This window comes from Cyclopterus lumpus, chromosome 13 (assembly GCF_009769545.1).
Source record: "Cyclopterus lumpus isolate fCycLum1 chromosome 13, fCycLum1.pri, whole genome shotgun sequence".
In the NCBI taxonomy this organism is placed as follows: Eukaryota; Metazoa; Chordata; class Actinopteri; order Perciformes; family Cyclopteridae; genus Cyclopterus; species Cyclopterus lumpus.
In genome coordinates this window covers 17,075,914-17,102,257 of record NC_046978.1, presented here as the reverse complement: position 1 = coordinate 17,102,257, position 26,344 = coordinate 17,075,914, and the positions used below count along the sequence as shown (strand labels likewise).

At 44.3% G+C, this 26,344-nt stretch overlaps 1 protein-coding gene across 1 annotated transcript in view; it reads right to left on the bottom strand.

The window, feature by feature from the left end:
* The window catches only part of lsamp (limbic system associated membrane protein), a 109,261-nt gene extending 101,636 nt beyond the window's left edge, over positions 1-7,625 (bottom strand). The window contains exon 1 of the mRNA XM_034549046.1: positions 7,429-7,625. Within this exon, the coding sequence (XP_034404937.1) occupies positions 7,429-7,583 (155 nt within the window). The 5' untranslated portion in view covers positions 7,584-7,625. The remainder of the gene's footprint in view (positions 1-7,428) is intronic.
* Positions 7,626-26,344: the final 18,719 nt, after the last annotated feature.

Genomic DNA, 26,344 nt, shown 5'->3' with positions numbered 1-26,344 from the left:
AATATAATTATGAGAATCAACCACTTGAGTAGAGCAAACAAGAAAAGACCAGCATGTGTGTTTAGGAGCTGACCATGTGGAGCAATTACTATATGAAGGTGAATGATTATCAATACGGCAGCCGGCGGCTTATGAGGTAGACTTTATAAGTTAAACTAATGAGATATTCTGTATAATAATAAGACATTTTCACCTCATATAATTAAGAAATAGTTATGAATTTAATTGACTCATATATATATAAGACAGACGCGCACAAGAATCAATGTCATGTCCTCTTTCGGCTTAAGAACAAATCACTTAATTCGGAGGAGCTGCAAACACCTGAAAAAGTAGATCGCTCAATTAATTATCAACTATCAACCACGGTGGGAAAATACCCATTATGCTATGAGGATATACAGTAAAAAAATACAGACGGCCTGAGCTGACGTGGCACTTGTGAGTAAACTGCTTTGTAAGCAAAGCGGACCAAAGACAAACAAACTGCTGACCGCCGTGCGTTCGATGTCCTCACCTCTCGAGCGCGGTAATTGAGACGCTTGCGCGAAAACGGTTGCGGTTTCCGTTGTGCGTCAGCGAGCCTGATTTCTGCTGATCGTGGGAGGAGACGGGCGGTAAACAATGAAGTGTGCTGGACCCGGCGATGCTTACTGCGCGCGCGGGGGGGGGGGGGGGGGGGGCTTAATCTGCATTTAAAGCCACGCGGATTTACAGCGCGCTGAAATGTTCCAGCTCTTATTTGAATTCATCCCGACTGACACAGTTCGGAAGCTAAACTCGGCGCGAACCCATTCGCTCTATTAATTTTGTCCCATTTCATCTCCGAGATTGGCAGACAAATTAAAAAAAAGTGTGCTCGTAACATTTCTCGAGTTGTAATTAAAAAATCCTGCTTTGTACTCTTCAGTCCGAGTGAGGCCGCGCCGATTTCGTAAACGAATGGTGATTGCGTAACAAGTAAAGATGGCAGCTCCGTTGCAATGACAGGATCCCGATGCGATCGCACACGGTGTACGAGGTGTTGCTGTATGGGTATAAATGACCTGAGACGTGCCCTTTTTTGGAACTCGGGACATTTTTATACCGCAGCTCCTGCCGACCCGGTCTCACTCTCATTCGTCTCTCGGTGTCTTATGAAGACTCAGCGGGCTTTCAACTAAGTCCAATGTAAACCTTCTGCGGTACCACTGTGAGAAACAAGAGAAATAGTGGCAGGAGGTGGAGTATGAAGCTGAGGCGAAGGCAGGGCCGGAGTGAGGCCACTTTTCAGCAAAATAATGTAAAGGTTAAATACAACAATAATAATCCACTTAAGATGAGAAGTTAACAAAGAATATTCCACAAGGATAGGTTGATAAATTAACAAAAGCAGAAATAAATAAATAAAACATTTGAAACACATCCCGCTCTTCGACAAAGAGGCATATTGAACTTTTACAGTTCAACTCACAGTACAGTATACAGACTGTCTTATCTGCTCCGAAGCTACACAGAAAAAATAGTCATATTACTGCATACTTCAATATCAATATCAATATTATATATCAATATTTGCATAATATTTGCAAAGTCTATGGATCGCCATATTTTGGGTGATATAAAAAGGCTAATATTTTAATTCAATGTAATATTTTGTTTGGGAATAGGTTGACAACGCTACAACGCTATTAATCAAGGCTACAACGTTAGCCGAATAGTTACGTTGCTAATCATTAGGCCTTTGTCTCTCTTTACCAGTTGCCACTTGTGTTTGTCCTATTGAAATTAAATCAGTAAGCTTGGCATGTTTGACAGCATCCTCCTCCGATGCCTTTCTTTTTTTCAACCTGGCTTTTTCAGCCCCTCCTGCCCTCTTCCTCCCGTCCGTCCTCCCTGACGCGTATCGCTGCGGTCGGGCCGGCCCAGCTATCGGTAGCCTAGAGAAAACCTTTTGGAAAAGACGGGCTACGGACCGAACCAACTCTATTTGGGAGGGCGAATGTGACGCAACTGCTCTGTAACGCTCTCCACATTTCGAGGTCCGTGAGCAATAAGAATACTCTTCCGCTCCACTTGTACCGCCGTCGCCTATAGGTATGTGAGAAATCGCTGAGTAGTTTAAATATGCACTTAGCGACGGTGTGTGGCCGCGCCGAACAAAAAAAAAAGAAAAGAAAAGAAAAAAAAGCCGAGGTTAAAGTATGTAAGAAATGGAGTGGAATTGCTTTGAGGGAGAAGCACTGGCGTTGCATCCAAAAAGGCATTTTCTTTTTTTTAAGGTCTGGGACTCCTCGGTTGAGTTATTCACACGACGACGCATTGAAAACACATAATGAGGACAAGAAAAAAGAAAAACGTCAAAACGTCAAACTACAGGAACATCTGAAGGAACATCTGGTGGGTTGGCTTTTGACAGAGGTCCAGAAAAAAGCCCAGTGAACTTCAATTGGACCTCGTGTGCTTCAGACGAGGGCGTCAGAACTCTGCCCGCGTCAAAGGACTTCACACCTTTTGTTCAGATCGCACTCGCCGAGATGAAAAGCCTCTGGAACTCGTGAATACTCAGAGACGCTCTACCAAAAAGCCCCCACAAAACTTTTTGTGGCGTTGGCAAAACATCAACCAAACCCCCCCCCCCCCCCCTCACACCTCGGCTCCGTCCTGAGCCAAAATGGGGACAAGACGATAATGACCCCCGACTGGCAGCCACACAGCTCTCCCACTGTAGCATCGTGAGTGAAAATGAAATTGATTTGAAAATCCTACGCCGGCCCCGTCTGGAACAGAAGGGATTATTGTGCTGATTGTACTAATACTGTGTCCCTGCCCTCCCCCCACCCCCCCCTCCCACTCTAATTCTACCCATCATACTCGTCCCTCTGTTTTCTCTCTCTCTCTCTCTCTGGATGAGGGCTCTTCAGCCATCGTTCTTCCCCCCTTTTTTTTTTTTTTTTTTTTTATAATTGTTCCCTTTCATCATCCTCGTAAATAAGCCCTTTTTTCTTTTTTTTTTAAAACCCTTTTTCCCTCGTCTGACTTCATGCTCAGTCAGGTTAAGACAGCACAGCTGGACAATTTAATGCTGGCAGAGATATAAAAGAAGAAGAAAAAATAAACAAGATGGGAGCAAGCGAGAGAGTCGCTGTAAAAAAAAAAAAAAAAACTCAGATGTGATGAGCTGTAGAGAGAAATATAGAGCCCCCCCCACCCCAGGGGTCTAGACATCCCAAATTATGTTGCACTTTTGCCCTCTGCCCGGAAATCCAGAAATCAATCTGTTTTTTTTTGTTTTGTTTTTTTGAAAACGGCCTGGACTACATTGCCCGCTGGATCAAATTACACAAATCTCTGTACTGTCTGTGAAAATGAATACGCAGCATTCATTGTGTGTCTCCATCATAACGTGACAGCAAAGAAATCACAAAGAGGTCACTTTTCTGTGGAGCGCCGCTAACCCTTCCACCCACGTTCCCCTTTTTTCCTCGTAATATATTCTTTGTAATAAGTTCAATAAATTGGCATTACGTCATTTGGAGTGTTTACAGTTTACCAACAAGACAATGCCAGCTCCGTTGCCAGGGAAACTATTGATGATGGATGCGTACGGTTTGGGTAGGTCACGATGAGGGAACTTCACTGTAATGTAGCCTTTAAAAACAAAAGACAATATAAGGATGTCCCAAATGTAATATCTAGTATATACGATGGATATAATATTGATATATTGCACAGCCCAAAGCTACTCCGTTACTGAATGTGGCTACTCGATTGGCTAACAACTAATTCCTGGAGATACTTGGTGAGTATTGCATTTTGTATTGTTTTGATAACCACACGTTTATCAGATAACAGCCGATCCAAATTTGGCCCCCGGAACCTTTTTGGGCTGAATCGGGCTCTCAAATATCAATACGATTGCATTTAGAAGGCCATGCGCTATCATAGTTTTGGAATAATAGTTTTTATAGTAAAAAGAGAGACTTTTTTTGACTAAAACAATAGTACCAGGTGTACTGAGTATATTTATGGGAACATTCAGCTCTTCTTTCAAAGTCTTCTTTCAAAGCCTTCTTTGGCGTACGGGCTTGATGCATCACTCAAATATGAACGGCCAAACCGCGGTTGAATAGTCGAGGTTTTAATAATGCAAAAAGACAATAGCTGTATTCTCAGGCATTGTGAATGGCGTCGCAACTTGCGTTGGACTCTTCCGTCCTGTCTGGTGTGACGTCTGAGCCTCCAGCTGACTTCCCACGCGTAATATCTGGCAGACTCAAATTAAAGACACGTTGGGTTTTTTTTTTATGGAGATCCTCTGAGGCGATACACAAGTGCAGCATCATCTTCCCTGAAAGGCAGAGTGTATTGTCAAAGTGCAGACAATGGGCCCGGAGGGGAGCACGGCGACTGTGTCATTAATGCTTTAATAAGCAATTGTCAATTATCGGGGGCTTCGTCTGACATTGCAACCCGTACCCCCCCTTAAGGCAACTTTCACAGTGAGGGACCAAAAAAAGAAGAAAGAAAAAGCAATTAAAAAGTAAACTATTGTGACTCGGAAATGGCTTGAAGAAATGTGGAGAGACGTGTCGCGTTCTCCTTCCTCAGATATTCGTGTCGTGAAGATGAGGAGAGTTCGATTTCACCTTGTAAAACACGGAAATGTAGTTGTGTTTCACAGTGACCTGAATCGTATTGGTCTGAAACAAAGACGGCTGGGACACGGGTCTAGATTTAATATGCCGGGTGCTTATGTTCACGCTTTTCCAGAGGGGGGAAATTATCTAATGTTCGAAAAAAGATAACGCTCGGGGGACAATTACAAGAACCCGATCGTCTGTACTCTGTCAAACTGAACACGGCCACCAGATCGTTCGAGCGGTGGAGAACGAAAAGGATGCGGCGTACAGATTAACCCCTCGAGGACCTGTGTATGTTCACTTGGGACGCAGTCTGAGGGGCTGAATGAGAGTCTGTGAACGGAGCTGAGGAGGGAAGTTAATAGCGGATATATAAAAAATAAATAAAAAGTGTTGTTATTAAATCCAGCCAGATATGTAATGCCCCTAGAAGACAGAGCGCGATTACACCGTTAAGCTTGAATATATAACTTTGAGGTGGACTTTCACAGCGAGCCACATTCTCGGTGCTGCAAATCTGAAGGCATAAAAAAGCATGAGAAGAAAAAGGAAAAGGAAAATGACTTTCTCATTCCCCCCCCCCCCCCCCGGCGGAGAGGGCCTGCCGCTGTGTGCTCGGTCACAGTGGTTGTTTGGCCACCGTTTCTCCGCTCGTGCATCTCTTCCTGTTGTGCCATGAATGTCACGACTGCGGCCGCCGCCTCAACAACTCAACAACAGGAGCACAGGCCTTATTACGCCCCCCCCCCCCCCCCCAGGTCACCAATATCCCCTCAGCCTCCACGAAACTCAGCTTATGGGATCAGATACACTATGTAAGCTCGACAAATTACTAGCCGGCGGCCTCCCACCTCTGCTCAAAGTTCTCCCATTTTGGCCCTTTCTGTTTTTTGTTCCCCCCCTCCCCCCAATCCCCTGTTTCCAATTTGTCAGGTGGAAACTGGGTGTGTAAAATAGTTGTGTTTTTTTTTCCAACGGAGCCACAGGGGTTGTGGGTTGCAGTTTATTGTTTGCTCGACTGGCAATAAATAAGGCTGATCGATTAATGCCAACCCGGATGCATGACGGACATCTAATTAACAAACGACGCTCCCGTTGAGTGATAACCACGCAAATTATTCACGGATTGTTTTCACGGAGATAACGGTGGGAAACAAAAAATACTTCTCGATGAAGGCAAGTGTTTTTTCTCGGGAATAAAAGTTAATCTAATTTGGTTGTCTGGCTGAGTGCAAAGCCCCTCCCCCCCCCCACCCCTAAGGAGACGGACTGATTGGGTGACAAACCGGGCTGAATATTGCAAAGACGCAGTTGATGGGATTTTGGAAAAGTGAAACAAATAGCTGTGACCTCCCCATGGCGAGTTCAATGGCAACAGAGTCAATTGGCTAATTTGATCAGCGGGTACCTGAATGGATGGCACCTGGTAGCAGGAAGGAAGGGATTTATGCCTCGTAAGTGTGTGTGTGTGTGTGTGTGTGTGTGTGTGTGTGTGTAGCCATACGAGCACGCTTAGGACAAGTAAGGATGCTCGTGTGTGTTGTTGTCCCCCCCCCCCCTCCCCCCCCGCCGACAGTCTGTGTTAAAGGTCCATCCCATAATTGCTATATTCTCACACTCATTAGACAGGCCTGGGCGGTAAGCTACTGTAAATAAGGCACGGAAGTGGGGAGAGGACAGAGAAGGAGTGAGGGAGAGTGGGGAGGGGGAAATCTATTGATTGAGTGTTCTGTGTGCAGCCTATTATACCACTGGACTAACCTACTGCGCAAATCATTGGGGACTGAGGAGGGGGGGTGGGGGGGTGGGGGGGGTGGGGGGGGGGGGGGGGGCTTGTTGACAAAAAAACAAACCAAATATAAATCCCCTCGTTCATACAGCCTGCCACAGACACATGGTTGGGATCACGTGGTGCCTTGACATCTGCCCAGCAGCATCACAATGCCAGAGAGTTGACAGCTTGCATTGTCTAGGAGGCGATTAAGTGGAATGCGAGCGAGCGCGCGCACGCGCGCACACACACACACACACACTCACACAAACCTGCACAACTGGAGCTTTATATCTCACGGGGACGTGGGGCTACATTCCTGACACCGATGGCACTTCACCCGCACGTCCCGCGCACACGCTGCACATCATCATCTCTCCTGAACGTCCCACAGACAGCACGAGGACACCACACAGAGCTCTCTGTCTGTGTGGTGTCCTCGTGCATCCCCCCCCCCCCCCCCCCCCCCCACGTCTCTGCCATCGATCCATCCGTGACGCACTTCGCTTCACCAAGAGCGCTGTTTATGAATAAAGTGCAGAGAAAAAGGAGCGCGCGCGGGTGCTCTGTGCGTCATGTCAGGGAATGCGTTTAAGCCCCCCCCCCCCCCCCCCCCCCCCACAGTCCTCAGTAGAAAGATGTCATGCCAGCGCGAAAAATAAAGCCTACTTAATTCCATACAGGAACAGCATATAGGATATGAAACCCACCGATGATGTTCTATTTATATTATGGGGTCAGGAGAGGTTTGTGGGAAGAAGAAAAGAAAAAAGTTGTCCACCTAAGCAAGTCAAATCCAAACACGTCCCCTCCCCCCGGTTACTTCTCTGTCATCTTGCGGAAAATACAAGTTTACCCCAGGGGGGAGGAATACAAAATAATCTCCCTGAACACAAACACGCAGTCCGTCAAAATGCACCCTTTTGTGGCCGCGCGCAGGAGGAGGAGGAGCAGGAGGAGGATGCTGCTGCGGTGCAAATCTGGAGGGAGACGGGGTGGAGGAGAGGGGGAGTAAAGTTGGAAGTCGACTCTTACCGTATGATCGCCGTGTCGCCCTGGCGGATGGTGATGTTGTCGGTGGCCCGCTGCATGTCCACGCTCCGCACGGGGAACCCTGTGGGGATAAGACACAGCAGTCTGAACAGAGAAGCCTGCAGTTGCCTCCAACACGATTTGCGTCCGACTTGCATCTTGGAAGAGATGTATAGATCCAAAGGGTAGAAGAAGAAGAAGAAAAAAAAAGAAGAAGTACAAAAAAAAGAAGAAAAGAAGCGGAGGAAGAGTAGTAGTTGTCCCAGACAAAAAAAGAACGCGGGATGCCCTTAGGTCCAAACTATAGTGCGGCGGCGGATGGGGGGTGGAGGGGGGTAGGGTGGGGGGGGGGGAGGGGGGAGAAAAGGTGCTACGGGTTCCCCTTTTGAATGCGTTTGGGACGAAAACGTGCGCAGTCGTGCCGGAGAGGGGGGGGGGGGTGGGGGGGTCCTCGCTCTGTAGTCCACTGATGCGTAATGCTCTCCGCGTAAAGGAGACACGGCACAGCCAGCCAACTGCGATGGTGAGAGGCAGGCTTCTGTTCAGAGACTGAGAGAATCACCCTCCATCACCACCACCCCCTCCTCTCTCTCTCTCTCTCTCTCTCTCTCTCTCTCTCTCTCTCTCTCTCTCTCTCTCTCTCTCTCTCTCTCTCTCTCTCTCTCTCTCTCTCTCTCTCTCTCTCTCAGATTATCCAGCCGTCTGGCTGTGAATCTCCTCTTATTGGTTGTCAGGACAACAGCACCACCTGAGGTTCCTTTCAGTAAGACACAACTGAGTGAGGACAGGAATACTGTCCAAAGAAGTAAAGAAAAAATATTTTTTAGTAAAGAAGTAAAGAAAAAATATATATTTTTCCACACACCAAAGTGGCCCAGGATAATTACACTACTGGAGACCACAGGTGATAATCTACAGATATCTAACTAACCCGGAAGGAAAAACAAACAGACCTTTTTTTCTTCTCAGTTTCGGATTCAATTAAATTGATTTTGTACAGCCCCCAAATCACAAATGACACATTTACACTCTGCACACACAGCGTCACGTTAGCGTTTGGTGCTCCGGCAAAACGATATGTGCTCACAGGTATCCGGTAATCCAGAGGGGCGGCTCCCGGGGGGCATTTTCACAGCAGGCAGAACGGCGTTGGACCATGAACGCTCCGGCGTATCCTTTTCGGTAGTTAATTATGATTTAGTAGGGTCGATTACACAAGTTCATTGTTCTGTTAGTGGACAGACCTGTCGTACTAAAAAGAAATTGCCCTATGTCAAAGATTATAGGATAAATTACTCTCAGCTACACATTTTGGACGCGTTCTACACATCTGATCATTTCCCATGCACCCCCCCCCCCTCAAGTTAAGATGTAAAGCAAGACTCAGTTGACCATGACCAGGGCGATGTTCATCTGTAAATGATTACAGATTACCAGATACATAATCACCTTTTTTTCCGCCACGAGGCTGGAGCTCCCGTTGGCAATAACATCCACTTTCCACCGGAGCGAGGACAAAAGTTTTGCCAATCAAGTACCGGCTTTATAGGCCTCCCCCCCCCCCCCCCCCATCTAATGCTCATTCCACCACGTGCTTAATGAACTCGCAGGGTAACAATTAAGGCAGTGCACTTAGCAATTTTATTTGATTCAGGAAATACATTAATACTAATGAGAATCGTTGTCATTCACCGCACGGCACACATTTGTTGTTGTTTTTTTGTCCGTGGACTCGTTGGTCGGATAGTTCGGAGACCTAACAACACTTCTGTCTTAGATGGTTTTAGATGGTTCGGGATACCAAATACGCTACCCTCCCCTTATCTCTAAACACAATGCAACTGTTCTGGTGCACGTACAGCGGTGAAATAATCCTGTTCCGAGCACCAGTGGCCCAATTGAACCAGTGTGAAGGCGTTGTTGTTAAGCCTTATTTCCAGCATCAGCAGATTTTAAGCACCGGATCAGAGCAAACCCCCAGTTCAACAGCAGCCGGAGCCCACATGTGACATGTAGGCTTTGCAGCCAGATTAGAGGGAACGGGAGAGCGGAAGACGTACGCAACCCCTGACGTACTTGATATGAGGAGGGGTGCTAATGTACGTTAAGGAACGGGGAAATATAGTTTCGGGGAGGGATGCTTTGCAGAGCGGCTCCCTACTCGGCTCTTAATGATCAGTGCCTGTTGCCATTTCCTCAAAGCTTCTGGAGGTTTTAGACTGCGCCGTCTATGAAAGAGCATTAAGACCACTTAAAAAGGGACCACAGGGCCCTGTAGAGGAGAGGAGAGGGGCTCCTCCGCATACAGATTCATATAGGAACGGCTCCCGAGTGGCTCGAAGCTATATTCTTTTCGTTGGGAAACTAGAAAAAAAGTGCAGTGTGTGTAATTAGTAGAAATTGTCCTTGTGTGGCAGGAAAATGCAGGAGGGGAGGCCAGGGAGACAGCAGCTTAAACCAGTTCTCCACAAAAGGGCAGTGATCTCTTGCTCTACCCCACACTGAAAGGAATACAAACACACACAGACACACACACAGACACACACACAGACACGCTGTGCGCTGGAAGACAGAGTGGTCATTATTATGCCGGTGGGATGCTCTAGGTTGCTTGCTGGTCGAGGTTTAGACAGCGGCACTGGTCATACAGTACGCTGCAGTGCACCATCATCTTTAATACGCGATACACTGCCAGTAAATATATAACTTAGATGCGTGCGTGTAAGTCCCAAAACAGTGAGTGGTTAGCTGTTAGCACTTACCGACAACTTCCATTTGAGACAGTTGACGGCTAAATAAGCAGACGATGACAAGATGAAATCCTTCAAAAACCAGCACATTTGTCCATATTATTCAGATGATAAATGTGTGTCGTGCACATAGAGAGTTTGAACTATTCACGTGTTTTCATCCCAACTCGTGACACTATAACCCTTCACTGTAAACACTTTGTTGTCGTAGTGAAGTCAAACCAAACTGTTCTCATCCAGCATCTTGTAGCTATGCTTCCGGAGGACAACAATGCACCGTTATTCGTAGATATCGCAGGGAGTTATTTGGTGTGTTTTCTACGTAATGGTTGAAGTAGGAAGTATAAAGACTGCAGAAGCCTCCAGCCTGGATGGGCCCAACCAACGGCGATCGTTCAGCCAGGAGACCGCTGTTCGTTCCCCGTGTGGAACGAGAAGTCAATGTTGATTTATTTGTCCCCTAACTTGTGTATTTGTGTAATATTTTACGATCTATTACCAGACCTGACAAAATGTTGTCGCCATAACCTATTCCACAATATTTTCCTTAATCCAATCAAGTAGTTTTGTAGCCGGAACCTAAATGGGTTTCCTGATTAAAGGTTACAGTTTTAAAGTCAAAAAAATTGAAAGTTTTTTTTTAAAGTCTTCAAGATAAACTTCTCGAAAAGACTCTATGGACGTAACGAGCGGAAATTGACATGTGACGATATCAAATTGTGCATGATATCATACAAACCGTTGTTTTTAGGATACGTTAAAAAAACATCACAGGTGGTCTTAAAATAAGGGTCTAAGACCCCGTTTACACGATGGGAAAACGCATATATTTTCATGCGTTTTGACCTTTCATTTACACAAAAACTGAGGTTTTATCACGGAAAACGATCATTTCTAAAAACTCCGGCCAAAGTGGAGATTTCTGAAAACTCAGTTTTTGTGTTTGCGTGTGAACTCGGTCAAACGGAGGTTTAGGTTGTCAAACGTCACAGTATGCGACTAAAAATGCTTCACGTCATGTGAGCGTCCTATGTTTACAGTTAGTTTACTTAGGCTACTGATCATGGATGGTGTCAAGGTAGTGCTCATTTGTGCGTTAATGCAAACCCTTTTGGCCTGTTTGTATTTACAAACACAACTGATTTTTTACATCGAGGGTCAGAGGCGAAGAACTGCACGGAGGTGAGCAGTCCTTCTTCATATACTCCCAAGACGTAGGTACATTGCCTGCCAACGAAAAGGAAGTTGATCGCGTTTTTCGTAGTTGTTGTTGGTTTTGAGAATTCTGATTGGTTTGCATGTCTTTATCCTTCTCGTTACACTGCCGACTACAGGTTTGGCATAGTTATGATGGCGCCCGGGGCCGTATTTATGCTGGGTTCATATAAACAGAAACTTTTTTGAAAACGACCTTGTGTGTACGACGTTATTTTTGAAAACGGAGGGGCAGAAATATTCGTTTCTGTAAATTACCCGGCTATGTGTAAATGTGGCCTAAAACACGACGCAGATGGGTTTACATTGTAGTTACGTCAAAAGGTTCATACGGACGCTGACGGGGGGCCTCGAGTGACGGTATGAGACCATTTGAATCGCAAAAAGGGGGCCCTAAACGGATCCCGGTGCATTGTAGGCACAGCCCTAAGTGAACTAAAGTCTTACAAATACTTACAGTTTAACTGTAACTTATGACAAAAGTGTTTAGCGAGCTACATTCGTATTAAATCTACAGCGTCGCGATTGGCTTGCAAGCTTTGAACCCACCGCAATGGTGGGTGTGAGACAGTCAAGCTTAAGAAATGGTATGATCCACTTTAGGGGCGTCTGAAATCCTATTATAAGAGTCTTCCAGGCATGAAAATGGTAAATATATTGCAATAATAACCTGTTGTTTTTTGCATCTTAACTGCAGATTAACATTTGTACCTTTTTGTTGCCCTGTACCAGCAAGAGAATTTTTTTGCAAATACATGAATACAGTGAGGAGAAATAATTGATATCTTTCTACGACAAATCCGACAGCCGAAAGGGAGACAGACGATGACACAGGAACAGGATGAGGACAATTAGCGTCTTTGAGGAGAGAGCAGATCTATTATTCAACTCTGTGTAGTTCAACTTAAGATCCTGGGAGGAGATTTCATTGAAACCCACCAGAGACTAATGTAATGAAACCTAGAAATCATGTCTCGGGGGGGGGGGGGGGGGGGGGGGGGCTGCTTCGCACGCGGCAACGGGTGCGATCACACGGCATCGTAAAATGTGTGCCGGAGGTTTTACGATATATATTTGTTCTCGGTAAGCGAACCCGAAGGTCCGCGTCAAAGGGCAGCCGACTATAAAGTGATTTTTATTAATATATATTACGAGGTGCCCTGACTTTCCTCTCCGTCTCGTTAGTCATAATGACTCCGGCGGATCAAACGGGGAGGACTCGGAAAGCAGCGTGATGAAATAAACGCTACGTGACTCGGAAGACTGGAAAATCCGCTCCTTCCCTACAACGTCGGTTCAGCCATCATTTGCAAAATGTCAAACGAAGACACGGGAGAGTCGGCGTGTGTCATGAAAACGACGATCTCGTGGAGTTTATACTTTTCTGAACAGACCCCGTTTTTTGGTTGTTTTTTTTTGCATTAGCCCGCTATCAATCCGAAACTGAATGGGATTTCATATTGTACGCAGAGATCTCGTGGGAACCGCTCCAAAAATACTCTGAGGTAATTGAATAGCTAATACGTAGAACTAATGAACCCCGTAACAAGAAAATTCCAGTTTCATGCGGTGTTAAAATGCATGCTCTTTGATGCAAGTGCAGTGTAAGAATAGGGCGTACAGCAAATGGTTGCAATCATTTTGCCTTACAGTCTACACTACAAGTGAGTTGTACGGCATGGGATGGATGATTCATCTCCATCAACAGTGCTGATGTCCAAGCCGGAAATTATAATTTTTTCCCCTCACAAAGTTGATCAGTATGGCTCGCCTCCATCTTTTGGGAGTCTCCTTCAATGACGCAAATGTAACCACAGATTTAAAGGGAGCCAATGGTTGCACGTCATCCCCATAACACCATAACGTGACTTAGATTTCATCAGTATTACACGGCTTCGTCGTCACTGCCGGAATTTCATCATTTTTGCCGTTTCTCTTATCATCCAGACATATGTTGAAGGTTACGAACTCCAGTTTGAAATCTTTTACATAATAAATAAAGTGTGTTAAAGCCGAGGCATGTAATACAATTGATTTTACGCGTCAGTTTACTTCCAAGTTGTACTCATGCATGTGAAGACAGTTGTATAACATCCGTTGTGTAACATCTTGGCTCTGGAGGAGTTATGTGAGGTTTTTTTTGTGAAGAATAACCCAAAATTATGTCATAGTGATGTTATCAGGGTTACCTCTGCCCGGGCATAAAGACTTCCAATTTATAATAATCGAACCTTAGACAATTTGAATGCAAAACAATTCTCGATGCATCTAAAAAAAAAAAATCATACCACAAAAAGTCTAATATAGAAATCTGGTTGTTTAAAAAAAAAGGTTTCCAGTTTGTCAAGTGTTTAAACTCCGCCCCTACGTCAAACAGAGAATTGAGTCTTTGGAAAGACTCGCACTGGAACTAAATCCCCCGTAATGTTCGGTCACCGTATCGATGCGGTTTCCAACGTTTCAACTTTCACGCATTTCTAGCAGCGAGAAAACTCGACACCTCTACAAACTGAGCACTCGGAGACAGAATGAATGGGCTTTCACAAAGCAGGCGGGGTTGCTTCATGGGAAGCATATGGATCCAGTGTTTGTTTTTGGAGCTTAATCGATATTAGGAACTGAAAAAATACGGGACATCTCTCCATTTTGACCGTGGCATTTTTCTTAAAAATTGGTGTCTCTCAATCCCCCCAACTAAAGTGCAATACTGGACAACCCTGGAGTTCTGCACTAAAGAAAACAAACACTGACACATTCCTGCTGATAATTGGTGTTGCATTCTGGTCTCCGTCTCCGGTACCAGCATGCATTGCAACACGGGGTTCACAAAGGAAATAAACCTTCAAGGTCGAGCGTTGCTGCTTGTTTGTGTACAAAGTGTACAAACACAGATTGTACGAGTTCACGGTTACAAACAAATGACAAACAAACCGATTCTGTTTCCAACGCAGCAACACTCGTCACTTATATCAGCTGTAACCACATGACATGATATATTGAGATCTATTGGCATTGTTGGCCAGCTGAAAGCCGAAGAAACTCTTTTTTTTGTGATTTTTCTTTTCTTTTGGCTCATCTTTAAATGAATAAAAAAAAACCTGGTAAATACATTGAATATGTATTTCCACACACTGTTGAAATGCTGTCAGACGTCCCGCCGAGTGCCACATGCAGTGTGTCTCAAAGTCTGTCCACTCACTCCTGTCCGCAGATGGAAGTCACAGCAGGAGAAGAAAGACTGAATCATAAACACTCTAATCAGTCGTGCACAGTATATGTGCGAAAAACCACAACACATTTTTTTGACTCAGTCACGTGATATGATTGACCTGTGGTTTTTAGTTAGCAACGTTGCTGTGCAGGTTTGGCTGCAACAAAAGAGTTTCACCTCATTTTGGTGGCAAAAGCCGACATGTCGCGAGCGTGCGGCGGATTGTTTGTTTCCGGCGTGCAAAAAAAAAGAAAGGTCAACAGCAAACCCGGCTGCCCGGCCGCAGCATTAGCAGCTCGTCTGACTCACTTTGGTACATTTCCCAGTTGATGGCCACGGGCTTATACAATATGCTTCCACTGAAACGACATGATATGAAATATGAGCTGCAGTCGCCCAGTTGTTTTGAAAAATCCACCTTGTAGTTCTTTCAAAAAATCTCTCTCTAATCTATACTGTATCTATATATATATATATATATATATATATATAGTCCTGTAAATGTACCACTTTAATCTCAGAGAATATCCAAGTTTGCACATGTGAAATCTTGCAAATAAACCACTAATTATTTATGTATTTTTTTTCTTTCTTCTTTTCAGTCATTTTCACGGAGTTGGTTGTTTTGCGTTTTCTAAATATCGTGGACCACTTTTGGTTTTATCCAACTTTGGGCCCTCTGGATCAATATTGGCCTGTGAAACACAAACACCAGAAAAGTTTCAACAACAGGAGGATCTATAATGGGATTCTGATTCCTCATCCACCTCCGCCGTGCACTATCTAACCTCTGCATGAAAACAAATGGCACTCGTATCCGTCCTCAGCCTGGAAGATCAATGAGCCAGGCTCGCCCCTCAGATCCATCTGTTGTTCTGTTTTTGTTTGTCCAAGCCAAAATATGCTCTCAAACAAGGGTATGCTGCATTAGGAAAACATGCCCACACATACACACTCACGATAAGAGTGTGTGCATCTGTGTAGGAGAAATACACCAAGACGAGAGATGAAAAGAGAATGAGTTTTCTTGTTTTCATGAAAACAAAATAAGAGTGCATGCATAATTTCGGCCTGGCGTTCATATCAAAACCTGAGTCTTGGCTGCAAAATGCACGATACGCAGGAAAAAGGATACCCAGGAACATACTCAGCAGTATACTGTATCCCTACCAACACACACACATGCACACACACACCTTGGCCCGAAGCCACTTGCTCCTCCTTTTGTTTTTCTCGCTGTCAGCAGAAATAGAAAATAACACAAAACTTTGGCACAAAGCTCGGCACATTGTCGACAGCGTGCCTAAGTGACCGTTTTAGAGAGAAATCATTGTTGAACACGGCACTGGATTTTAGTGAACATTTGTTTTTGTTTAACATTTTGATTCAAATGCAAAACACTTTTTTTTTTGTCGCTAAAAGCACCAACTTACCAGCACTCGGTGTGATAAATGGACGCCCGATCTCCGGTTGAACATTCAGGTGAACGCTGCACTTACACTAATGTGCTGGCAAAACATCAAAAGTCACAAATGATCACCTACGGGTTTATAGAAAATAAATAAATCTCAGCTTTTTTCTTAGATTAACATCAGAGTAATGTGTTCCGCATTCCCGAAAGAAGCCTGTTTATACTTGCAGAACGTCTACCTGCAGAAGCTGCCAAACACCGACGTGCACCGGAGACAACACACACACACACACACACACACACACACACACACACGCACACACTTCAAAGGACACATTAAGCTTGAAAGAAGCACTCCACAAGCCACCTTTCAGGGCTGCTTTGCATAAACGCCTAACATTGACAATGTTTAAGCTGGCCTGTGAGTGGCTCTGTGAGCAGATGTCTAATTTAACTGCTGCTCTGATGTTGTTTTCTCAGCGTAGACCTGTGAGCTGCTATATATGTGAGCTGTGAGCTGCTATATATGTGACCTGTGAGCTGCTTTATATGTGAGCTGTGAGCTGCTATATATGTGACCTGTGAGCTGCTATATATGTGAGCTGTGAGCTGCTATATATGTGAGCTGTGAGCTGCTATATATGTGACCTGTGAGCTGCTTTATATGTGACCTGTGAGCTGCTATATATGTGATCTGTGAGCTGCTATATATGTGACCTGTAAGCTGCTATATATGTGACCTGTGAGCTGCTATATATATGTGAGCTGTGAGCTGTGAGCTGCTTTATATGTGATCTGTGAGCTGCTATATATGTGACCTGTAAGCTGCTATATATGTGATCTGTGAGCTGCTATATATGTGATCTGTGAGCTGCTATATATGTGAGCTGTGAGCTGCTATATATGTGAGCTGCTATATATGTGAGCTGCTTTATATGTGATCTGTGAGCTGCTATATATGTGATCTGTGAGCTGCTATATATGTGAGCTGCTATATATGTGAGCTGCTTTATATGTGATCTGTGAGCTGCTATATATGTGACCTGTAAGCTGCTATATATGTGACCTGTGAGCTGCTATATATGTGATCTGTGAGCTGCTATATATGTGACCTGTGAGCTGCTATATATGTGACCTGTGAGCTGCTATATATGTGAGCTGTGAGCTGCTATATATGTGAGCTGTGAGCTGCTATATATGTGACCTGCTATATATGTGACCTGTGAGCTGCTATATATGTGACCTGTGAGCTGCTATATATGTGAGCTGTGAGCTGCTATATATGTGAGCTGTGAGCTGCTTTATATGTGATCTGTGAGCTGCTATATATGTGATCTGTGAGCTGCTATATATGTGAGCTGTGAGCTGCTATATATGTGAGCTGTGAGCTGCTTTATATGTGATCTGTGAGCTGCTATATATGTGATCTGTGAGCTGCTATATATGTGAGCTGTGAGCTGCTATATATGTGAGCTGTGAGCTGCTTTATATGTGATCTGTGAGCTGCTATATATGTGACCTGTAAGCTGCTATATATATGTGAGCTGTGAGCTGCTTTATATGTGATCTGTGAGCTGCTATATATGTGAGCTGCTATATATGTGAGCTGCTTTATATGTGATCTGTGAGCTGCTATATATGTGACCTGTAAGCTGCTATATATGTGAGCTGTGAGCTGCTATATATGTGATCTGTGAGCTGCTATATATGTGACCTGTGAGCTGCTATATATGTGACCTGTGAGCTGCTATATATGTGACCTGTGAGCTGTGAGCTGCTATATATGTGAGCTGCGAGCTGCTATATATGTGACCTGTGAGCTGTGAGCTGCTATATATGTGACCTGTGAGCTGCTATATATGTGAGCTGTGAGCTGCTATGTATGTGATCTGTGAGCTGCTATATATGTGACCTGTGAGCTGTGAGCTGCTATATATGTGAGCTGTGAGCTGCTATATATGTGACCTGTGAGCTGCTATATATGTGACCTGTGACCTGCTTTACATGTGAGCTGTGACCTGCTTTAAATGTGAGCTGCTTTATATGTGACCTGCTTTACATGTGACCTGTGACCTGCTTTACATGTGACCTGCTTTACATGTGAGCTGCTTTACATGTGACCTGTGACCTGCTTTACATGTGAGCTGCTTTACATGTGACCTGTGACCTGCTTTACATGTGACCTGCTTTACATGTGACCTGTGACCTGCTTTACATGTGACCTGCTTTATATGTGACCTGCTTTACATGTGACCTGTGACCTGCTTTACATGTGACCTGCTTTACATGTGACCTGCTTTACATGTGACCTGTGACCTGCTTTACATGTGACCTGTGACCTGCTTTACATGTGACCTGCTTTATATGTGACCTGCTTTACATGTGACCTGTGACCTGCTTTACATGTGACCTGTGACCTGCTTTACATGTGACCTGCTTTACATGTGACCTGCTTTATATGTGACCTGCTTTACATGTGACCTGTGACCTGCTTTACATGTGACCTGTGACCTGCTTTACATGTGACCTGCTTTATATGTGACCTGCTTTACATGTGACCTGCTTTACATGTGACCTGCTTTACATGTGACCTGTGACCTGCTTTACATGTGACCTGCTTTATATGTGACCTGCTTTACATGTGACCTGCTTTACATGTGACCTGTGACCTGCTTTACATGTGACCTGCTTTACATGTGACCTGCTTTACCTGTGACCTGCTTTACATGTGACCTGTGACCTGCTTTACATGTGACCTGCTTTATATGTGACCTGCTTTATATGTGACCTGCTTTACATGTGACCTGCTTTACATGTGACCTGTGACCTGCTTTACATGTGACCTGCTTTACATGTGACCTGCTTTACATGTGACCTGCTTTACATGTGACCTGCTTTATATGTGACCTGCTTTATATGTGTATATGTGACATCTTCCTCCACATCTTTCCATCGGTGTGTAAACCTGCATAATGTGATCATATCATAAGAAATTGTTTTATCTTATGATTGTATGTTCTGTGAGATAAACACAAAAAAAGCATGTGCGCATGTGCGTGCGTGCGCGTGCGTGCGTGTGCGTGTGTGTAACGAGGCAATGTGTTTAAGTTTTCTATTTGGTTTTCCTCAAAACTTTCCATCAATAATATGTGCTTTGCCATAAGCTGTTATAGTCCCAAGCCACACTTCAAATGTTTCTCGCTCCCAAACAGCGAGGGCCACAAGCTCAGATCTGCAGAGGTAAAACCAAACATTTCCTTAATGAGTGAGAGCATTTTTATTCCCGTGGGAACGGGGACTATATATATATATTTTTTTAGTCTTGTGTTTTTAGGACGAGCGGGGCACTCGCCGATATGTGCTTAGCCTAAGTGATCTGACCAATGTGAACTCTGTGAACGCTACAACGAGCAACATCGTGCACGTTTTAGTTGTTTTTTCCTGGCTCATTCACGCCGGGGGCATCGCTTCTGACTTTGAGGTATCTCATTTAATTCAGAGAATACAAAAATGATCTGCAAAATCCCTCAATATGATTCTTACACAAGTCCGCAGTCCACTTTAAGTGCACATGCTAAAGATTCAGATTTATTTAGAGTTATTGATAGCTGACTGTGAGTGTAAATCAAAAAGGATTATCCGATGGTATCATCACTCCTTAGCTCACAGAATATATGCCGCCATAAAAAAAGGGAGAGAAATTGCATCTTTTGGGTCAACTGGCAATGCAAATGCCCCAGTGCACTGTGGGTAGGGAAGCCGATCCCAAACGTTTGATCTCAGCGCGCCGCCCAACATCTCCTCAATCTTCTTGCAAACGGATTGATCCGAGTTGGGACCCTGAGGGTCATCTCAGGCCCCCCTCACACTCACACACACACACACACACTCACACACACCTCTTGCTATTCAGTGCTGTTAGAGAGAGTTCAGGCACATGCTGGTTAGGATTGCTTTGGCTGCAGCAGTGATGTTCAAGGTGGAAACCGACAAGAGGAATTCCTTGCAGAAGTACAAGGACGTGCGGTCTGACAGATGGAAAGGAGCTTGTGTGAGCGACCATCACGTACACACACTCTTCACTTAAGTTGGTGACTCTGTGTAACTCATCTGCACAAAAATTACGAGATGCTTTTCAAGAAAGAACCGGGTGAATAATTACGATGTTTTTTCAGAGTGTGCCGCACGCACCAAATGGCTGAGGACTGTCTACATGAATTAAAAGCAAAGGTGTGAAATTGCCTCGTTCATGCACAGATTTATTCTTATTAATTACATTTTTGTAAACTTCAAGGGATATTTCAGAGATTTGAAGTTAGACTGAGATATCTAATGGCGGTAATACTGATACATACAGATGAGTTTGACAGAGTTATCCCACTGAGATTGTTGGAGAGAAATGTCCACCAGTAAATGGGACCGATTAACAAAAAACATATGGCACAACCCTTTGAAATGGTTCCCTTGAGATTGGAAAGTTATTTAATGATTTTACATTAAATTGTTCATAGAATTAGATGTACAGTTATTTGTTTACCGTTAATCCTCGGAATAACGTCACTTGGAACAATAATACAAATATCTTTTTGGGCAGACAATGTATTTTCTGGGATGAATATTGATGAATAAGTGTGTTATATTTAACCACATGGTGGCGCTATTTAAACCAACAAATGACCTGTTCTTCCTTGGCCCATGCCTTACTATTTTGGTAGTATATACACTCATATATTTGTGTTTTTAATTTTTTACACAATGGGTATTTCTTTTCATCTTTTTTTGTGTAGACGTGTCCTTTCTCTTAATAAAATGAAAACCATCCACTTAAACCACTCAAACCAGTCGCACTGCAGCAGGAGTGTATCATGGTTGGAAAGAGCTCTAGATCACGAGGCCCCAGCTTTGCTGCTCCTTTCATGCTGACAAATCAAACAGACTAAAGGCAATTTAATGTTAACGCACTAACAGACCGACATACATTGTGAAAATGTTAAAAAACAACAAGAGACAAACGTTTACAACGATAAACTTAACTAACCTAAAATTAATTTGAAGCTTGTTACCTTCTCCCCTTCCCTTTCTCTTTTTTTGTTTAAGTGGAACCAACCGACAAACAAGAACTATGACACGAAACCTCTTAGGCAGAGTTAAACATTTACAACATCCACTTGCAACATCTCAGTGTTTTTTAGAATACTTGACTCTCAGACCTCGCTGTATAATGAAGCAATCTCACAAGCGGAGTTACAGTTTTTTGGCGGCTGTAATTTCAGATGGTTGAAGTTCACCACAGAGTGTAGCTTACGGCGAACCGCGCAAACATGGCCATCAGGCAGCAGAATATGAATGCATTCCTAACAGATTCCATCATCCAGCTGTTCTTACATGAAATACAAACATGTAAAACAAAAGCGCTACGAAGAATCCAAAGAAACCAGCACCCTGATGCACAGTAAAGCCTCTAGCATTCCTTGTTCGCTAGTTCAAGTGCTAACAGCGCTAACTACGGTGAATGTGCGGACAGAGCTAACTGATTTTACCTGAGGGCGTTATCAGCTGGAAGCGCAGCAGCGTGAGTGCAGAGCCATAGCTAATTCAAGTGCTAACAGTGCAAACTACGGTGAACGTGCCGGCAGAGCTAACTGATTTTACCTGAGGGCGTTATCAGCTGTAAGCGCAGCAGTGTGAGTGCAGAGCCATAGCTAATTCAAGTGCTAACAGCGCTAACAGCAGTAACAGTGCAAACTACGGTGAACGTGCCGGCAGAGCTAACTGATTTTACCTGAGGGCGTTATCAGCTGTAAGCTGCCATAGCTAATTCAGGTGCAAATCTAACTAAATTATGCCTTCCTCTTACACGTTTGTGTATCGATCCCCCGGCAGCCAGAGGCAGAGCATTTGAATATGCAGATATGGTTTGTAAAGCTTAGCAGTTCCTTTAAGGCGGGTGGAACAAATACAAGTAGGTCAAAAACCTGCTATAATTTAACATCTGATATTTGGGTTTTTATCTAGCCTGCACAACACAGTTCCTTCTCTGATAATGACGTCTATGGCCAGACACAGTTATGTAAGAAGATTATTAATCAAATATCAATACCACCTGTCATGTGGAAAAAAAATACGCGTCCCCGATGTGAGGAAACGCAAAAGACATGGAAGCAACCGCAGCAAGCTCGTTGTCACGGCCGCGTTACTTCCCGTCGGGTCGTTGCAGTGCAGCGGCGCCATTAGCAGCTAACAGGCTAACTAGAATGTCACGTGATCGGCGAGTGAAAATGCGCCGAGCAGGATTTAACCCGTGAATAAGTGAGTGAAATAGCTGAAAGAGCCCCACAAGAATTACTCTGTACGCTCAAACAAAACCACAAATGTAAAAAGGGCCCTCGGGAAGCGAATAAACACGTGCACATACATGCACAAAATCCAAATTGTTCTTCTCCCAAGCACTCTGGTGCGCCTCCATGTATTATCTCTCCAACCCCCCCCCACACACACTCAAGTTTCACTGCATCCTTTTCTCTCCCTCTCGCTGCCTCTGTGTTTCTCACTCCCGGAGATGAATAATGTAGAAACTCCTCATTGTTTTGGATGAACGGAGCGAGTCCCTGTATGTGGTGCTCTCCGAGGACTGGAGACCCACAGGCCTATCTCCAGGCACTCCCCTTTAATATGCATCCCCCCCCCCTCTGTTCTCTTAATTAGTAGGCCCTGGACAAGAAGGCACAGCAATTGTGGGCTGTTGTTGCAGATTTCTCACTTCATTCCTCCCCCGTGACACATCCTTATCTCCTTCTTCCTTACACTACCCGCCACCCCCTCGAGTCATATTTCTCCTTATCGTTTCATCTTTGTCATCTTCGTCTTTTTTTTTTTTTTCTTCCTCCCCGCGCTCATCGCCTTTCATCATCGCCACAAAACACTTGTTTTGTTTTTTTATCTGCATAGTTTACCGTCAGAATCAGAGGCGATGAAGGGAGGCTAAAGGGTAACGAAAATAATTAAGGCAGGAGGAATTTGCCCGAAGCCACACGAGTCAATAACAAGACGGCATAAAAACCTTGAATGACTCATTGCTTATTAGGTGGGACAGGGAAACTGCAGGGGCTTCATTTCTTAGGATAATAGCCTCATTTCATATCTAATAATATGGATGAAACTCTCTAAATGCTCTCTAAATCTCTCCTGACAGAAATTACAGGGTAAATGTGTAACGCAAAGGGATGACAAGCCTGCGGCCTCCGGGCACAGCACCACACAGCGCCCGAGGGATGGTCGCCCCCTTCATACAGTCTATCAGCCGTAACGCCGCGCTGCATTCCAAGAAGCTGAAACGGGACTCTCTCGTGTGCCTCAGACTTCAGGCAAACATCAAGGTAATCCTCCCACAGCAACCGACTTACTGTATCATCCAAAGCATCCTTTTACCTCTTTTGTGTTGGCAGCCACATCCAACGCCGCCGCCGAGTCTCGCTTAAATATGCACCAAATTTGGGGAGAAATGAACTCGGTATTAATGTCCGTTTCATGTATTGTTTGAGGGGTTTCACAGGCTCCTTATCGGACTGCACACGCTATGTTTTCTCCCGCCGGCGTTTCAGTGGAGTGGAAGCTGGAAGTCTCTGTGACATGCTTCACGTGCCGACTGCTTCACAAAGCCCTTCTAACCAAATCCACTTTGTTGCATTTGGTGTTCATCCAATGCACCGAGCTTTCTCCCCCTCAAGCAAACTGAAGCGCGTTACACACGTTTCAGTCTGAATGCCAGGAGAAGTCCACTATGTTTACATTATTTGTGATGTATTTACAACATGTTTAATAGTTGTCTAAAAGAAAAAGAGAGCAAATTTTGCTCCCATTAGTGCACAGAAAAGGGTATGCACTTCAATGGAGCAGAGTTATATCTCAGTCTCCTTCAAAGTTCACATGAAATATGCTTTAACTGGTCGACAAGACCGTTTCCTGACCCAAGAATCTTGACCGAAAACTGGAGGACGCCCCCCGGTTTGTCATTTGCGGTCCACAGAATTCCAAAATACATCAAGCACATGTTATTTTAATTATTGCCCACCTAAAAAAAAAAAATTCCAACCCTTTGTAGGCTTGAATGGTCTACACAAAGAACAGCAGCTGTGGTCCACCTGAAATTCATGTTGTTCACGATGGATTCCAGTGGTGTCAAGTATGAAATATCTGAAGCAACCTTGCAAACCACTCGTGCAGAGAAACACATTTCTAGAATTTCCTTCTGTGTGCTCTGTATTTTCAAAACAGCCATGCATTTGCTAAAACCAGGTTAAATACATAGAAACTATAAGGAATCGGTTGGTCGAGGTTCTGCAATCCCTAACCTCTGAGACAACGGACAATGAAAATCATTTCACCATTATTGATAAAAGTACCAATAAAAAGTATTAATCCAATAATTTCCTACGCTCTACACACGATCTTGCTAGCTCTTTGTTCTGTGTATGTGATGAAAACAAATCCAGTGTTTGTATGGGAAACATACAGCGGGGCTCAAACTGAGCCACACAACACGGTTGCAGCCAATCAGCAAGAGGGGGCGGGGCGACGGCGAAAGCGACGAGGCAGTGATAGCTAGCTTCTTCTACCTCTGCTCTCGACAACACGGGGCCCCGAGGCTCTGGGATTCCCTCTTCTCTGCTCTGTTTACACTACATGACTTCTCAACCATTTAGACCTACATCTCACAACATGTTCTTCTCCATTTTTTAAGATATCAGAAGCAAGTCTGCTCCCTTTGTTGACATCTTGAGGTACCCCACCACCCCTACCTGCACTTATACAGCGCAACTTACTTCATAAGAGCACTTTGAAGGAGCCGTGTTTATCATTCTGAACATTAATACAGCAGCAAACAAATAATATCCACGCAAAGCCAGAGTGGAGTAATGTCTAACAGCAAAGAATCAAGTCATGAAGTCTCCCTTCATGTGTGTCGCTACCTGAGCTTCCACTTACATTGCTGACATAGGCATGCTTTTAGTGCATGTTAATGCACGTGAGCGTGCTACACTGGTTTGCTCTTGTTCTGCTCTTCACTCCACTCACACTGCTGCGCTTACAGCTGATAACGCCCTCAGGTTAGCACTGTTGGCGCTGTTAGCTTTGAGCTTCATACGCTCCATATCTCAGATCTAGCAACTCATTGTCACATTGTCTGTCATAGGGATTTACAGCTCAAATAAAAAAAAAAAAACAGAACAAAAGACAAACAAACAAATGAATGGTTTGGCGAAGTTTGGGGCAATTTACGTTGACAACCTTAATACAATGGCAGAAACACGTGGCAGGAACTCCGATTTTATTTTAATTCAATGCCACAGCTAACAGGGAGTCGGTGTATGGCGAGAATAAAAATGTTTTTTTGACATTGTTAAGACCCTTCCTGCAGCTTTTTTGAACTAGGTGGAGATGGGAGGTAAAAACAGTGAGAAACCCCCAAAAACAGAAAGTGTTGCAATAACCAGAACTGGGGTCTTTCTCCAGGTCAGAGGTACAAAGGAATTTATCCAAATTAGGAGGCAATGCAGAGCTGATTGAAACTTGATTAAACTACCCAGATTCCTTGACTGTAATGTGACTTATTGATCATTTGAATGTGATTTCACGGGAAAAAAACTACCACGGTGCGGTCCAAATAAAATGATCGTTTGTCGTAGTGCTGCAGAATCCGGGAGGATTTGATGTGCTGAAGACAGATATTGATGTCAGTTATTGTGATGTAATGACATCTTTTCCACAGGGAATGTGAGTGTGGGGCTATATGCTGCCCTCATTCCTTTTCACAATCTTATCCTTGACCCCTTTCCCTTTCACAGTTTCAGTTCGATTGATTGAATAACGCGCCGCTGAACCGTGTCTTCTCACTGTGCGACCACCAACATCCAGATGGGAGAAGCTCTGAGTTGATGTAGACACGGTGGTCGGAGTCTCCTTCAGCTATTGCTGTGACCCTCGAATAATTAAAACTCGACGAGCAGTCGGGATCGGCAGACTTTTGAACCTTCTTGGTGGAGGTTGTCGGGGCTGTAATGAAAGATAATAAGGCAAAAATGATGGCTCTTTGTAGGGAAGATGGAAATAAAACATTCTTTATTGAGTAGATTGTTGATATTAGAAATGGGAGTTTGACATTTTGGACACACTCTTAGATGTTAACATTACTTATCAAGATGTATCATGTCTCTTTAAAGGGAATTACGAGATGTTGGGTTATGTTACCTAATGGGTGTATATAAATGGAGAAAAGGAATGAACCAAGTTTAGAGCCTTGAGGGACCCCACGTGAAAAGAAGCAGACTTATA